At 43.2% G+C, this 17,265-nt stretch overlaps 1 protein-coding gene across 1 annotated transcript in view; it reads left to right on the top strand.

Moving 5' to 3' along the window:
• LOC121288940 (V-set domain-containing T-cell activation inhibitor 1-like) overlaps positions 1-15,610 on the top strand; it is a 32,421-nt gene extending 16,811 nt beyond the window's left edge. The window contains exons 3-6 of the mRNA XM_041207810.1: positions 781-1,128; positions 4,900-5,181; positions 6,768-6,891; positions 11,214-15,610. Of these exons, the coding sequence (XP_041063744.1) occupies positions 781-1,128; positions 4,900-5,181; positions 6,768-6,862 (725 nt within the window). The 3' untranslated portion in view covers positions 6,863-6,891; positions 11,214-15,610. The remainder of the gene's footprint in view (positions 1-780; positions 1,129-4,899; positions 5,182-6,767; positions 6,892-11,213) is intronic.
• The last annotated feature ends 1,655 nt before the right edge of the window (positions 15,611-17,265 follow it).

Raw genomic sequence — 17,265 nt, 5'->3', positions numbered from 1 at the left:
CACAGAGTATATAATGACACAGCCCTGGGTCAGTACTGAACCACACAGATCATAACAGTCCCACCTTTCTCTGGGTGTCACAGTTATCCCTGGGCAGTGGAAAAGACTATTAACTAAGGTTCCTTATCCTGATTGGAATCCAGTCATTTTCAGAATATTAATTGTGGGAATTTGAGGTGAGTTCAGGAGTAAAAGGTGGGGTAAGGGGGTGGTGAAAATTATTACTGATGAAAGCAGGAGACTCTGCACTTCAGGCATGGTGTGTTCCAAGATTGGCTATTTAAAGCCTAAAGTTTTCTCTGCCCCTTCAAAAGACTCCCCATATCAGTTTTAGCATATTTCAATGCAAAATAAAGCCTCTTGGACCCAACCTCAAGCACCAAACATATCACTAACATTTCCATTTCTCAGAGATACTAATTAGCATTGTTCATGTGGGCGCACACCAAATTGGACCCCTGCACTAGCAGTGATATTCTGGCCCTCACTCCGAGCTTGATTCCAATTCCCATCCCAGGGTTTGAAAGGACATTGTCCAACTCACTGTATCATTGTTCCCTGAAAGGGGCCTTTGCCCAGGGGGATGGGGCAGAGGTGAGTAAATTGAGTTGAGTTGCATACCTGTTAAAAGAATGATGGAATAAGCCCAAGGGGCTTGAGGCTTCCACAAGTTCCTGTTGAGAGTTTTGAACACATTGCAACATATTGGGAAAAGTGGTTCAGAGCTGGCATGTTGACCATAGTAATGAGGTAATCCTCCTTTGAATATGTTGATTCCAGGTCGTTTTAAAGTGAAGTGTAAGGAAGAGCAGATCACGGCCAAGGCCGGAGAAGATGACGTTATCCAGTGTCGGTTTTATTCTGGAAATAAGGCTGGCAGTGTGGCTTTCGTTTGGAAGAAGGAGGATGCTATGGGGATAATCTACAATTACACAATAGGCCATGGCAGCCTGGGCAAGCAGAACCCCAGCTACCGAGACAGAGCCGAGGTCTTTGACAACGAGGTCCCAAAAGGGAATGTGTCCCTGAGATTGAAGAACGTGACTCTGTCTGATTCTGGAACCTACAGACTCTCTGTCGCCAGCCGATCACAAAGCACTGAGACACAGGTCTTCCTCAGTATAAGAGGTAGGAATAGGAGACGCTCGTTTCATTGACTAAAATAAAATGGATTAATTGCTTCTTTCAGAAACTCTTGTACAGGTGTCAATCTGATCATGATTGGAGAAAAGCAGTATTTAAACTTGGATACTAAAAGCATTTATTATACAGATATATACATATTTTTTTAAAATCAAAATTAAATCCTGTCCTGGGCTTTGTTTGTGTTCCTTCCCTCAATCTGCGCCCAGCATCTTTCCACAGCAGCCCAGGCGAGTCCAGGAAATCATCGTGTGTGGGATTGGGATCATGGCTTGAGACTCTTTGCTATTACTTGTGGTCGTATGTCAGAGCTCTAACACAATGTGCCACATTGCTGCCTCCTTATTCATCAGTGCTTTTTAAAAGCAGAAGGGATCTGGAGAGGAGTACTTTCAACTGGAAGTACTGCTGCTCCCATCTGGACAAGGTAATTTAAAATGTGTATGATGCCTCTGCCTTGGAATGCGTTGTGTCTGTCGTCTCGTTGGACTGATAAAAGTAAAGTATAATCCATAATGGTCTTACTGATTGTCATAAGGTGCACTTATGATCTGAAAGGTTTTATTTTTATTGCAGAATGTTAACAATCCCTGGTTAACACCAGGCCAAGGGGTATGGCTGTTCTCTGGCTAGACTTTGTTTTTATTGTCTTCTCCATTCTCGGGATGTGGATTTCGCTGGCAAGTTGACTTTTATTACCCATCCCCTTGTTGCCCTGAGATTGGGTTGTTAACTGGCTTACCAGGCCACTCCAGAGGGCAGTGAATAGTCAGCCACGTTTGTGTGGGACTGGAGTCACACATAGACCCAGGTTTCCTTCTCCAAAAGGGTAATCGGTGAACGAGACTTGGCCTTAGCTAGGATTTTGCCAGTGGAGTTTTGGGTGTGCTGAAGCTAATGAAATTTGGGAGGCCAGCCAAAATAGCTTTGGACAGATTAACCTGGAGGTAACAAGAGCATGAATAAGGGCTTCAGTAGCAGATGGGCTGAGTTGGGGGAGGATGATTAGGTAGTTAGTCATAGTTCACAAGGGAGCACAGGCATCTCTGTTAGAGAGAGACAAATGGTTAAATAGTTAGATAGCTTGAAGAGCACCACTCCACATCCAAGCATGGGGCAAGGCCAGGAGGTAGGCCTCCATGAACTACTGTGGCTGGTACGGGGATTGAATCCATGTCATTCTGTAGCACAATCTAGCCATTTCATGAACGGAGCTAAGGGGTGGAGATGGGCAATATTGTGGAGGCAGAAGTAGACAGATTTGGCTGCTGGTGAGGATTTTGGGATCAGCAGCTCAGCTTGGGATCAGATTTGTGCAGCTTATTTATTCTGCCTTTTGCACTCTGTAGTAATTGTATTAATTCCCTTCTTCCAATGGCCTCATGTTCTAAGCCTTCCCTCTCCCTTGGAGCACAGGACAGTATCTCCTGTGAATCAGGCTCCTTTTATGGCTTTAGATACTGATCAGAGGCTTCAAACCAGGGCAGGCCCAGTGGCTGAGTACCAGGTAGTTACCCGGCAGCACTGAGATTCTCCAGTCAACATTCAGAGCTTGGCTGGATGTGGGGTTGAGATGCACACTGGTCCTCCAATGAGTTAGATGTGTAGCTCCCTGTGGATAGAGAATTTCCACGTTCCATCAGAGCCAAGTGAGAAAGAATTTACATAGCATCTTTCATGATGAACAAAGCACTTTACAGCCAATGAAGTACTTTTGAAGTGTAGTCACTGTTGTAATGTGGAATCGTAACAGCCAATTTGCATGCAGCAAGCTCCCACAAACAGCAATATGATGACCAGGATAATGTAGGGTTGAGGTTTTGGCCAAGACACCAGGCAGAATTTCGTCCTCCTCTTCGAAAATTGTGGCCATAGGATTTTTTTTACAACCACCTGAAAGGGCAGGTGGGGCCATGGTTTAATGTCTAATCTGAAAGATGGCACCTCTGACAGTGTAACACTGTCATCCTACTTTAGTGCTCAAGTCTCTGAAGTGGGGGTTCAAACTCATAATTTTCTGACTGTGAGGCAAGTGGACATGCTACCCACTGAACCATGGCTGAAAGCTGCAAGTACTCCCTCTGAAACAAGAGCTTTTATAAAACCTCTTCCCAAACTACTTCCCAAATTCAATGAAGGAGGTAAAAGGGGACAACAGAGCTTAACATAAGGAGGTGTTGATTTGTAGGGCTAAGTGTTGTGGAGTATTTGGATTGAGAGAGCACTGAGTGAAGCTTCTGCCAACTCCCTGCCAGGATCAGTGAAATTTTAGGGGAGAGTGACGCTATATGAGGGGCATTATGGTGACTGGATGCTTTGGGGGAAGGAGGGTCAGTGATGGTGGGAAACTGATGGTGCCTGTCTGCTCCTTAGGCAGTGCAGTCAGGCTGGTGAATAAAGTATAAAAATAGCCAGCTTCATAGCCAAAGGAATTTATTTCCCATTAAGTTTTAACTGTGAAAGGTCAATGATTTACTATCAATGAATGGAAAGTGTTTGGATGGACTTTATATACTGGAACTCTAAGGTATAGATATTTTCACCAGATCATGTCCATACTGGCTCTTGGGTTTCTGACTTGGAGACGCGAGTTGTCCCTAAGCTAAGGCCGATAACCTTAAAGATTCAAAAGGCCAGTTTTCAGAGCACGATTAAGAGAGCAGGACCTGGGCGAGAGAACATTATCGAACAATAAATGGTAGCCTCAATGTCAAAAATTTATTTTGCTGGACATTCACCGGAAAGTACGACAAAATGGTATCTTTCTTTTTAACCTTTCGTTTGCTGCTTCAGACTGCCTGGTGTTTTACACCTCATGGAATTTAATTTGACCAGAAGATCAGCCAAACATGTGGTGCCATGTATTAGAAACTTTGCGAGAATAAAGAAATACTATACTGAAGAATATTCAACTTGAATTGACACATCCACCAGTGTTACTGCCTTTTACATACACAAATTATATTGAATCACAGGAGGTGGCTATTCGTCCCATTATACCTGTTCCAGTTCTTTGACAAACTATCCAATTAGTCCCACTCCCCTGTTCTTTCCCACAAGGACCTGTAACTCTTTTCCCCTTCAAAGTCAGTTAGGGATGGGTGATAAGTGCTGGCCTAGCCAGCAATGCCCACATCCCATGAAGGATTTTTGTTTTAATTCAACCTATGTTCTCTGACCCTGCTGCCACTGGAAGCAGTATCTCGTTACTTATTCCAAACACTTAATGATTTTGAAAAACTGTTAATTTACCCCTTTTAATCTTCTCTACTCAAAGGAGAACAGCCCTCGTTTCTCCACATAACTGAAGTCTGTCATCCCTGGTCTCATTAGAGTAAATTTCCTCTGCACTTTCTCCAAGATCTTTGCATCCTTCCTAAAGAGTCATTACCCGAATTAGACACATTACCCGAATTGAGGTTTATCTTATGTTTTATTAAGGTTAACCGTTATTTCCTTTCCTTTGTTTCTGCTTGTAAAGCCCAAGATCACACAAACTTTAACCACAAGTTGATGTACCATTGCTGAAACCAGTTCAACCTCAACAAGATTCAACTTCCATCCCTTTCTCTTCTCAGCTTCCCTACCCTATTCCCACTCTGTAAATCTAGCCATAAAGTGGGTCATCAATTCCCAAGCAGTTGTTCTCTGAAAGCCCAAATCAACAGCAGTGCTGGTGTCAGAAGAAGAGCCAGGGAGGTAAGATTTCATCTGTCTTGGTAACTCAGTTCAAATTGTTTGCTTTTTGCTTTGCAGCTATTGGCACGCAGCCCGTCATTCATTCACCTTCCGATGACCTGGGCCTGTTGGTGCTGGTCTGCGAGTCCTCTGGGTGGTACCCGGCTCCTAGCGTGACCTGGGAAAATGGACTAGGGGAGAATCTGACCCGATACTCGCACACAGAGCTAACTAACTGCACGGGTGGCAGTGTCTGTGTGAAGAGCACGCTAGAAATGGATAACTGGCCCACCGGCAACTACACATGCACGATGTGGGACCAGGAGTTGGATGAGGGATTGTCGTCGACTTTCATCCTGAGTGAGTATGGCAAACGATGTTCCAGTAAAGCTGTGGAATGGGTATACTCATTGGCACTGTCTAATGACGCCTGAAAGTTAAATCTGGCTTTTGTTCAGTGGGGGGTCTCTTTTTTTATAGGAGTTTGTTTTGGGATCAATTTTCACAGCTTTAAGATATTTGACAGTAGGACACGATGAGAAGATAATTTTTTTGCACACCAAGTTATGATGACCTGGAATGCACTGCCTGAATAAGTGGTGGAAGCAAAGTGAATTGGCTGAGTACTTGAAGAGGAAACAGTCATAGGGCTATGGGGAAAGAACAAAGGAGAGGCACTAATTTGTCAGCTCGTTCAAAGAGCCAGCACAGGCATGATGGGCTGAATGACCTCCTGCGTTCTGTCATTCTAATGAATTGCATCTAATTTTGTTCCATTCAAAGCCATTATTTAGTGGGCAGCCTTGAATTTAATGTAGCCTCTGAAGAGAAGTATCTGGAATATGACCAACTTCCAGGAGTAACTGTAATCCCATTCCAATACAGTGGAAGCTGAGTTAATCTCTGATTTCATTGGATGGTTACCTCTCTTGGTGCTGCCATTGACGGCTGAATGAGTCAGAGGCCAGAGAACTAACAAAATTGATGCGGGGTTGGGGGGGGGGGAGGAGGTGTTGATGCAGATGTGAAACTCCTCTCCAAAAAACCCGCCATGCTTGACTTCTGCCACCTGGAGAGTCTTGGTACTCCATCCGGAGGGGAGCAGCAACTATGCAGTACTTCCTTTTATATTGTTTTTGGGACAGTATTTATTACTTATCCCTTCCCTGAAGGATATTGGTGAACTGGTTGGATTTTTACAACAGCGTCAGCAACTTTTGCGAGGAAGTGGGGAGGGGAAGAAAAAGTGTAAGGATCAACAATATTTCCAGATCCCTCCAGCCAATCCTGACTTGCGATCAAGTCCAGATGAAGCACATTCTCCTACTGTGAGGAGCTGCACCTTGTAGTCAGGCCACAGACTGAGGTATCTGATTCCAGCAGCAGTGAAGATGGGTTAAGTCTTGAACTTTAGTTTATCTGGTTCACCTATAACAACTTGCATTTACATAGTGTCTTTAATGTAGTAAAACATCCCAAGACACTTCACAGAAGCCTTATCAAGCAAAGTTTGACACTGAGACACATGGAGATATGCAGACAGGTGAGCAAAAGCTTGGTCAAATCAGTAGGGGAGGATTTTGAGGAGAGAGCGAGAGAGGCAGTGAGGGAGGGAATTCCAGAACTCCGTGTCTAGGCATTGGAAGAAAAGGTCACCAATGGTGGTGCAATTAAAATCAGGGATGCCCAAGTTGCCAGGATTGGAGGAGCACAGAGATCTGAGTTGTAGGGCTGGAGGAGGTTACAGGGATAGGGAGGGGTAAGGACCTTGGAGCAATTTTAAAAAACGGGTGAGAATCCTTGTCATTGAGATTCAACAGAATACATTGTGGTTGCTTAAAGAGGTAAATGCTTTAATGCACTGATCAGAAAGTCATCCTGAGATTCTTTCATTGCGGTACTGAAACTACACATGAATGTGACAGCAATGTCTGAATGTTTTGCAGTTCACAGAGTACCGTTGGGTACAGTGATCGGTGCAACTGGCGCAAGTGTTTGTGCTTTCATTCTGATTGTCGCTGTCTGTTGGAGTTGGTGGTAACGAGCAAGAGATACAATTGGGGTTCTGTGGTAAGTAGCTGAACCATCTCAACATTATGTAAATAGGTCATGACTCATTGACTAATCTGGGCTCGAAACAATAGATATGTTCTCCTCATTCTGTGTTTGTTAATTTGGAGAATGGCTGATTTCTTCTGTGATATTTTAAAACTCTTGTCTTTAAGAATGTAATAAATAGGAACAGTAGGCTTGAGCCTTCTCTGTTTTTCAATATGATGATGGCTGATCCTTAACCAACTTCACCTTCCTGCCCTATTCCCACATCCTTGATTCCTTAGTAGGCAAAAATCTATTGATCCCAATCTTAAGTATACTCATCAATTAAACAGCAATATTTCTTTGGAGTAGAGAACTCTAAAGACACATGGCCCTCTGATTGAAGAGATTGCTCCTCATCTCAGTCCTGATCCCTTATTGTGAGACTGTGATCCTTCATTCAAGACTCTCCAGCCGGGGAACTATCCTCTCAGCATCTGTCATGTCAAGCTGTCTAAGAACTTTATACATTTCAATGAGTTCACCTTGCTTCTAAATTCCATACGGTATAGACCCATTCTCCTCGATCCTTCCTCATAGGATAGCCCTCTCAATCCAGGTCTCAGTCAAATGATCTTTTTGTTGCACCCTCTCTTTAGGCAATTGTATCATTCCTCGAGTGAGACCAAAATTGTACAAAGTATGTACTCCAGTTGTGACCAAAGTCCAGCACAATTACAGCAAGACTTCTTATTCATTATCTTTCTAATTGCTTGCTGTATTTGCATATTTACTATGTTTTGTGTACATGGACCCCCAAATCTATCTGCCAACAATTTTCTAGTCTCTTTAGTTTTTCCTTCATTCCACCCATACTTTGAAGGCACTGACTCAGTACAGTGGTGTGGATCCACGGGTGAAGAGTAAATGCCCTCTGGTATCCTGCCCGATTGGCCTTGCTCATGCGATTACTGACCTGCTGTTGGACCTGGGCATATGTGTGATGAGAGAATAAGAACCAAGCTTGATCCTGTTCTCGTTTTGACATATGGGCTTTTGAGCTGAGAGCATTAGCTGGAACTCTGTCTACCTCTTGTTTTTAATTAGCCCCTCCCCTCCCCAAAACAAATTGAAGCCAATGTGGCACAACAGTTCTGTCACCTCACTGGAATAAGCTATCTCAAACATACTGAAGACTGAGCCCATGATCTTTCTGGTTTGTATGGTCCAGTCCTACATGTATGGTGGGATTATCCATCCTACCTTCTCAGCAGTCCTGATGGAAGATTCTAACCCTGCTCCTGCAGTTCAATACTTTGAACGTGGCTACTCACTGTGAAGTCCAGTTCCCCAAGTACCATGTACAAGTTAAAATTGCTGGGCATGCTGATAAACTTTTTGACAGAGGGGAGTAATGATTCACTGACTTGTACTGACCAGATGTCACTGATAGCGACTAAACTAAGAACGAAAATAAATTTACAAGGACGATCCGAACAAAATATAAGGTTGCAGTTATCGGGAAAGGATGAACCACCATGGTCTCTTTTCTCTTAGAAACATAGAAAATAGGAGCAGGAGTAAGTCATTTGGCCCTTCGAGCCTGCTCCACCATTCAGTATGATCATGGCTGATCCTCTATCTCAACACCGTACTCCCACTCTCTCTCCATACCTCTTGACGCCTTTAGGGTCCGGAAATCTATTTCCTTCTTACACATGTTCAGTGACTTGGCCTCCACAGCCTCTGTGGTAGAGAATTCCACAGCTTCACCACCCGCTGAGTGAAGGAGTTTCTCCTCATCTCAGTCTCAAATGATCTACCCTATATCCTGAGATTATGACCCTTTGTTCTAGAACCCCCCCTCACCTCCCCCCCCCCCCCCCCCCCCCCCCCCCCCCCCAGCCTGAGGAAGTATCATCCATACGTCCAGTCTGTCCATCCCTGTCAGAATTTTACATGTTTCAATGAGGTCCCTGCTCATTCTTCTAAACTCCAGTAAATACAGGTCTCATTGGCCCAATCTCTTCCCATACGACAATCCTGCCATTCCTGGAATCAGTCTGGTGAACCTTCGCTGCTGCACTCCCTCTATGGCAAGTATATCCTTTCTTAGATAAGGAGACTAAAAGTTAGGTAAGAAGACAAGACTCCAGGTGTGGTCTCACCAAGGCCCTGTACAGCTGCAGTGATTCATTCTGGCTCCTGTACTCAATAGTCCTTTCGCAATGAAGGCCAATATACCAGTTTCTTAACTGCTGGCTGCACCTTGCTTACTTTCAGTGATTGGTGTACAAGGACACCCAGGTCCCTTTGTACATCGACATTTCCCAACCTGTCACAGTTTAAATGACTGCCATTCTCTTTTTTGCTGCTGAAGTGGATAACTTCACACTTATCCATGTTATACTGCATCTGCAATGTATTTGCCCACTCACTCAACCTGTCCAAATCACCTTGAAGCCTCTTAACACCCTCCTCACCGTTCATATTCCCACCAATTAAGTTTTGTGTTGTCAGCAAACTTGGAAATATTACATTTGGTTCCCTCATCCAAATCATTGATAAATATTGTGAATAGCTGGGGCCCAAGCACTGATCCCTGTGGTACCCCACCAGTCACTGCCTGCCACACTGACAAAGACCCATTTATTCCTACTCTCCGTTTCATGTCTGCTTTCCAGTTCTCATTCCATGCCAATATATTACCCCCAATCCCATGTGCTTCAACTTTGCACACTAACCTCTTATGTGGGACTTTATGAAAAGCTTTCTGAAAATCCAAATAACCACATCCACTGGTTCTCCCTTATCCATTCTGCTAGTTGCGTCCTCAAAAAAACTCCAGTAGATTGTCAAACACGATTTCCCTTTCATAAAACCAGGGGATTTAATCCATAAAGGATGACCTAGTCAATGTCTTGAAAATTAAGAAAGGTTTTGTCAGAATAGACAGAGAATGTTTCCTCTTGTGGGGAAGAGCTAAAGTAGAGGCCATCCATATAAGATAGATACCAAGAAATTCAATAGGGAATTTGGAAGAAACTTATTTCCCAGAGAATAGTGGGAATGTGGAACTTGCTACCACAGGGAGGAGTTGATTTGAATAGTACAGGTGCATTTAAGGGGAGGCTGGATTAACACATGAAAGAGAAGAGGGTTATGCTAATAGAGTTAAATAAGGAAAGATGAGTTTTGAGTGGAGTATGAATACTAGTGATGTCTGGTTGGCCAAACAGGCTGTTTCTGTGCTGTAGATTCTCATTAATTCTATGAAAAATGAGGGCCACTGGTTCACACTTTTCCTCCCTCCACCTTCCAGAGAGAGACTGAATTCGGAACACCTGACAGCCAGTCTTTTGATGAGCCCTCCTCATGTTCTGGACAGATCACTCCTTAATCTTCTAAACTCAAAATACAAGTCCAGTTTATGCAAACTGTCCTCATAATTTAACTCATTCAGTCCCCTGATATAATCCAGTGAATCTGCAGTGCAACCCCACCAGGGCCAGTATAGGCTTCCGAGGTGCAGTGCCTAGGTCCGAATGTAAATCCAAGGCCCTGTACAACTGAAACATTATGTCCTTGTTTTTGTATTCCAGTCCCTTGTGATTGTACAACAACCTATATGACACCTTTAATTTGAGGGGCTAGCAATGTTCCCCCCAACTTCTGGTTCCTGTGCACGACCAGCATGCTGCACTCTACCATCCTTTTAAAATTGTTTTTTAATATTCTTTTCATGGGATGTGGGTGTCACTGGCTGGGCCAACATTTATTACCCATCCCTCACTGCCCTTGAGAAGGTGGTGGTGGTGGTGAGCTGTCGCTTAAACCACTGCAGTCCATCTGGTGCAGGTGCACCCATGGTGACGGGGCTCGTTGTGCCTTCGTCATTTCTGGCGCCTAAGTTGATGCCGGGTGACGCCCTGTTTTATTCCTTTTCGGCTTTTCTGCAGTGATTTGGTGTAACTGATTGCGTGTTTGGTCATTTCCAAGGGCAGGTAAGTGTCAACCACATTGTAGTGGCTCTGTTACTGAGAAGTGCTTTCAATTCCAGATTTTAATTAATTAATTGAATTTTTTAATTAATTGAATTAAAATGCTGTGGTGGGATTTGAACCCATGCCCCCTCAGACATTAGCCTGAGCTTTTGGATTACTCATCCAGTGACATTACCACTACACCAGTATCAGCACAGTCTAAAGGGAACATTGCTTGTGGATGGCCCATTTGTTCCCTGTGCATCAAATTCCGATTGCTGCACAGTTTCGAGGAACATTGGAAGCTGCCAAACCCCATGTGTTTTACTCGCATGAAATGGAATGACTATTCAACTCTGTTCTCATTGCCAGGTTCCCCTGTGTGATTTATCTCTGAAGACTCTGTTGGTTTAAAGGTATAAATGCAGGACGAGCTGGAGTGGGTGAAAAAGACTTTGTTCCACCCTGTGTACGACAAAGACTAGTTCTGTTTCCTATTAGACACCAGAGCCAACCGAGTTCCAGCGCTTGACTTTCCTGGAGTGCAGCTGTTGTTATATTTTGCTCTGCACAGGCTATGATGCAGTCAGAAAGGAACAAAAAAGACTGGTTCTATTTTAATGGGTTTGTTTTTGCACTTTACAGTGTGGTCCTTGCGCTGTGTGTCAAGAGTTCAATGGTAAACCTGTGTATTGCTGCAAAAGAAAAAAAAAACTGACTGACTTTACAATCAGGGATTCTGTAGATCAAGAATATAATTTAACCGGTGAATTCTCACTTTATATCTAGCATGCTGTATAGCAATGGCTTTACCATTTCCTTTGAACAACAACTGTTAAGTACACTGACGAAAGTCTATCTATACCACTGAGTCACCCATTTCCAAGGGGCCATGTACTGTCTGCACTGTATCCTAGCCAGCTTCATACTCTGAGGAAGGTTAAACTGGTACAATCCTTCGAAGTAATCCAGCAAAACCCCTTAAGATGTTGCTGTGATGTCAGAATCTGTATCAGTGGCATGGATGGGTCCCATGATGCCAACAGGACCAGAATTGAGCTGATCACTTCTCTCTGCGATTGTCACACTTTCCCTTGTATTCTTCGGTCCCGCTTCACTCCCATCCATACAAAAATGTTTGTGTTTTTGGTGTTTACTTGCCAAAAAACCCATTGTTCTTCTGGTTGATCTGTCTTGCCTTTCTGCTACATTTTGGGAGTGAGAATTCTTGTGAACTTTATTTTTATATACGGGTATTATCTGGTTCCATGATCACAGATTATGTTATGCAAGCTATGTGCACCTACTACATCGGTCTGTTCCTCGCGTTGTGATGAGTTTCTGTGTAGGAACCTTGGAGGTTTCAGGTCAGGAGGAGGCCATTAATCCCATTCTGTCTACCATGCTGTTTTCTAGTACGTTCCAAAACTAATCCCACTTCCCTAACCTCTCTCCTTAGCCCTGTATCTTCCTTTGCTTCTAATAATTATCCAGCTATCTCTTTTTTTAAAAGAAGTGCCAGTCATTCGCTATAGCATAGCATCTACTCTCGAACAAAGAACCCCTCTCGCTGTCTCTGAAAATTTTAACTAATCAATAATGTTCCAACCAGTGTTAACTGCCTTTCCCCTGTGACCTTATTAGAACCTTTTTTATAATTAACAACAATCCTGTTAGATGTCCCCTTTGTGCTACAGTGGAAACAGTCTCAGAAACAGGAGTAGGCCATTTAGCCTCTTGAACCTGTACCATCATTCAGTGTAGTCATGGCTGATCAGTAATTATGGAGACAGACTGCATAGACTAGGCCTGTATTCCGGCGAGTATAGAAGATTATGTGATGATCTAAGTGAATGTTTAAGTTGATTAAAGGGTAGATAGAATCTCTCTTATCTTCCCTCTTGGGGGAGTCCAGAACAAGGGAGCATAACCTTAAAATTAGTAATGGGTTGTTTGAGGATAATGTTTCAAGCACTTCTTCAAACAAAGGTTAGTGAAAATCTGGACATATTCCCCAAAATGCTGTTGAGGCAGAGAGTCAATTGAAAATTTCAAAACTGACATTGATAGTTTTGCGTTAAGTAGACGTTTTATGGTTTATGGAACCAAGGTGGTTAGATGGAGTTAAGATACAGATCAGCAATGATCTATTGAGGAATAAAGGAACAGGTGTATGCCAATTAGTCCCTCGAATCTGTTCCACCCTTCAATGTGGCTGTGGTTGATCTGTGGCCAAAGTATATTTATCTACCTTTGCTCCATTTACCTTAATTTTTTGCTTTTTGTTAACCAGACTTAGTAATATTTCAAAAATTAGTGAAAAATTTGTATCTGAAGTCTCTCCTTATAGCAGTGGTTTCCCATCACCACGTATCATCCTGATAAATTACACGGCCCACCACTTTAATATCCTATAAAAAGGCCCCAAAACTAAACACAGTACTTGAACTTTAGCTTATCAAATTTATCACTAAACTAAGAAAATTATTTTTCCTTCTTGAGACGTAGGTGTTTCTGGCAAGGCCAGCATATATTGCCATCTGTAGTTGCATTGAGAAGGTGGCAGTGGGGCCACATACCAGTCTTATTACAACTGCATTGCTTGCGAGGCTACTTCAGAGAACTGTTTGAGTCAATCACATTCTTGTGGGTCTGCAGTAGGCAGAATGGGTAAGGACGACAGGTTTTCTTCCCTAAAGGACTTGAGTCAATCACTCGGGTTTTTATGCTAATCTGATAACTTCATGGTGGCTTTTACTGATGTAACTTTTTATTTCCAGATATAATGTGTTTTCTGGATTAATCGTCCAGTATATAACCACTGCACAACTGTACAGTTGTACTCTATGCCACTAATTTTAAAGCCCCAAATTCTATTACCTCCTGTTCTGGTTTATCTACCAGCGCTATCACTTTCAGGATATTATGCATTTGTACTTCTGGATCTCTCTGATCTGCTCTCTGAAAAGTCACTCTGTTGAGTGTTCACTCCCATTCCATACTTGTCCTCCTCTAAAGTATATTCCTGCACACTTATTCAAACTAAATTGTATCTGTCTGTCCATTCCACTAACCTGTCCATGGCTTCCTGAAGTTATTTCGCAGCCTACCTCACTGTTTTTAGCAAGCCTCCTACTTGTGTGCTCTGTGAATTTTGAGATGATGTTCCATGCTCACATCCAAATAATCACCTATATAAAAGAATTTGTGTTTACAACTATCAACAGTGGCTCAGTGCATAGCACTCTTGCCCCTGAGACAGCAAGGTTTTGGGTTAAAATCCCATTATGAGCACATAATCCAGGTTGACATTCCAGTCCAGTACTGAGGGAGTGCTGCTGTGTCTGAGGTGTCAGCCTTTGGATGACATGGTAAACCAAGGTTTCATCCTCCCTTTCAAGTGGAGGTAAAGGATCCCAGGCACAATTTGAAGAAAAGAAGGGGAGTTGTCCCCAGTGTTCCAGCCAACATTATCTCTCAATCACCTTCTCTTAACACGGGTTATATATTCAGTTATTTCATTTCTGTTTCTGGGACCTTGAGTGTAAATTAGCAGCCACGTTCCTGACATTACAAAAGTGATTACATTTCAGAAGAGTTTCATTGGCTGTGAAGTGGTTTGTGATGTTCTGAGCCCTTAATGGCGCTCTATAAATGCAGGCTTTTGAGAGAACAAAGGTGAACTCAGCACTGACTTGTGGGTCCATCACTCCCAAACCAACTCCATCAACTGAAGGTCAATTCAATGATTTGGGTCTCACTACATAGCTTAAAGGTTAAGTTCATGAATCATGTTTATAATTTAAACTTTGACAACTCCAACCCATTTGATATCCTTTTATAGGAAAAGAGTGGCCAGTAACTTGATTGTTCTCCTGATACGAATGGGTAGGTTTTGCAATCTGGAGAGGCAGCAGAAACTTGCGGGTGCAGTGAATGTAATGCACTGAGCTTCACACCGGGAGTTGCTCCTTGTAGAATTTTTTTTATTCATTCATGGGATGTGGGTGTCGCTGGCTAGTCCAGCAACTAATGCCCATCCCTAATTGCAAGTGGCTTGCTAAGCCATTTCAGAGTCAACCACATTGCTGTGGGTCTGGAGTCACATGTAAGCCAGACCAGGTAAGGACAGCAGATTTCCTTCTCTAAAGGACATTAGTCAACCAGATGTGTTTTTATGACAATCATCAATGTTCATGGTCAGGGTTAGACTGTTTAATTCCAAAGTTTTTAAACTCAATTCAAATTCCACCATCTGCCATGGTGGGATTCGAACCTGGTCCCCAGAGCGTTACCCTGGGTCTCTGGATTACTAGCCCAGTGACAATACCATTACACCAGCTCTCCTCCATTTACCCAATAGAGTAATTGAAGATTTTGTTAACAGCCTCTTATTGAATGCAGACCTGCACCTGTTCTTTTTTTGAAAAGAAACATATCCTGGCCCCAATCTCCATGACTGACCCATTATGTTAAGTGAACAGCTTTACATTTGATTATGTATTCGCTTCATTACAATTAAACTTAACTCATTTAGTTTTAGTCGCCAAAGCCCAGACATTGTCAATGTCCTTGGTCAAGTGATTAGGGCTGCAATCAGAAGTTGTCGGTTTGGAGACCTCAGTTGCCTGGCCCTTTGGTTGTTTGCTCAGGTGAAGCTATAAAAAAAAATGTCGAATATTGACCCTCTCACCATTGTACATACTTGTTTTGACGTCCACTGTTAATATTCATTATAACATCTATAAAAATGAAAATTTCTGAGCAAACCATATGACTGGTGTGTTTCACTGTGATTGGTCCTTGTATTCCTGGTAGGATTGCCAACTCTGGATGTTCCATCCCATGACTATCCTCCTCCAATGGCCCCACCTCATGCTCCTGTCATTGGCCACCAGAGACATCAATCCTCTGGCCCATCTTCCCCTAGCCATTTGGAAAGCAAGCTAAGTTTTCATCACCTGATTGACCAACAGTAAAAAAATCATCCAAACACCTTCTCAAAACTCTTCCCAATATTATCATGAATAAAAACTTTCAAAAGGCAAAAGAAAATATTTTCTTAATATCTGTGTTCTCTCCCAGGTTTTACTTGCAGCATTGTACTAGAGAACATTAATTTCTGGGGACTCCAGGAAAATCCTGGAGGGTTGACGACCCTATTTGTTGTTAACATGCTTTCCGGAGGCTGTACATTACATATGTGCTGTCATTCTCTCAGTCTCCTCCTGAGGTCCTAACCATCGCAGCCAATTCACCCCTCGTGATGTTGAGGCTGAGGACCCAGACAATGTCCAAGTTGTAATGCTCAAGATATACTCCAGCACTATCTGTGCCCCCCTCCAAGCTGATCCAGCACTAACATTGACTGGACAAACTGGAAAATTGCTCAGGTGTGTCCTTCCCACAAAAAGCAGCACAAATCCAATCCAGCCAATCCAACAAATCTCAACCATCAGCAAAGTGATGGAAAGAGCCGTCGACAATGCTATCACAAGGCACTGACTCACCAATAACCTGCTTGTCAATGCTCAGTTTGGATTCTATCAGAACCACTCAGTTCCAGACATCATTACAGCTTTTGTACAAATGTTCATGAATTTCAGATGTGAGATTAGTGACTGCCCTTGACATCAAGGAACCCTAACAAAATTGAAGTCTATCGGAATTGGGGAAAACTCTCCTGGTTGGAGTCATACCTAGCAGAAATGAAGATGGATATGGTTGTGGGGAGGTCAATCATCTCAATCCCAGGATATCACTGCAGGAGTTCCTCAGGATAGTGTCCTAGGCCCAACCATCTTCAGCTGATTCATCAATGACCTTCTTTCCATCATAAGGTCAGAAATGGGAATGTTTGCTGATGATTACATTGTGTTCAGTACCATTTGTGACTCCTCAGGTTTCTTCAGTATCTGCCTGCAGCAAGACCTGGGCAACATTCAAGCTTGGGCTGATGAGTGTCAAGTAATATTCACATCATGCAAGTGCCCTGCAATGACCATCTCCAACAACTGAGAATATGACTATCTTCTCTTGCCTCTTAACGCTTTACCATCGCTGAAACCCTCACCATCAACATCCTGGTGTCACAATTGACCAGAAACCTAAACTGGACCAGCCATTTTGATACCACAGCTGCAGGAGTAGGTCAGAGGCTGGGAATCCTTCTGCGAGTGACTCATCTCCCCAAAGTCTTTCCACCATCAACAAGTCAGGAGTGTGATGGAATACTTCCCACTTGCCTGGATGAGTGAGACTCCAGCAACACTTGTTGATGCTCCATTGAACACCTTAAACATTCACTTCCTCCACCACTGGCACACAGTGACAGCTGTATGCATCATCTATGTATGCAGCAACTCACCAAGGCTCCTTTGATGGTACCGTTCTAATCCAGGACTGCTCAAACCTGGAAGAATGG

The sequence above is a fragment of the Carcharodon carcharias genome, chromosome 2 (genome assembly GCF_017639515.1).
Source record: "Carcharodon carcharias isolate sCarCar2 chromosome 2, sCarCar2.pri, whole genome shotgun sequence".
Taxonomy (NCBI): Eukaryota; Metazoa; Chordata; class Chondrichthyes; order Lamniformes; family Lamnidae; genus Carcharodon; species Carcharodon carcharias.
This window is presented reverse-complemented; position numbering and strand designations above follow the sequence as displayed.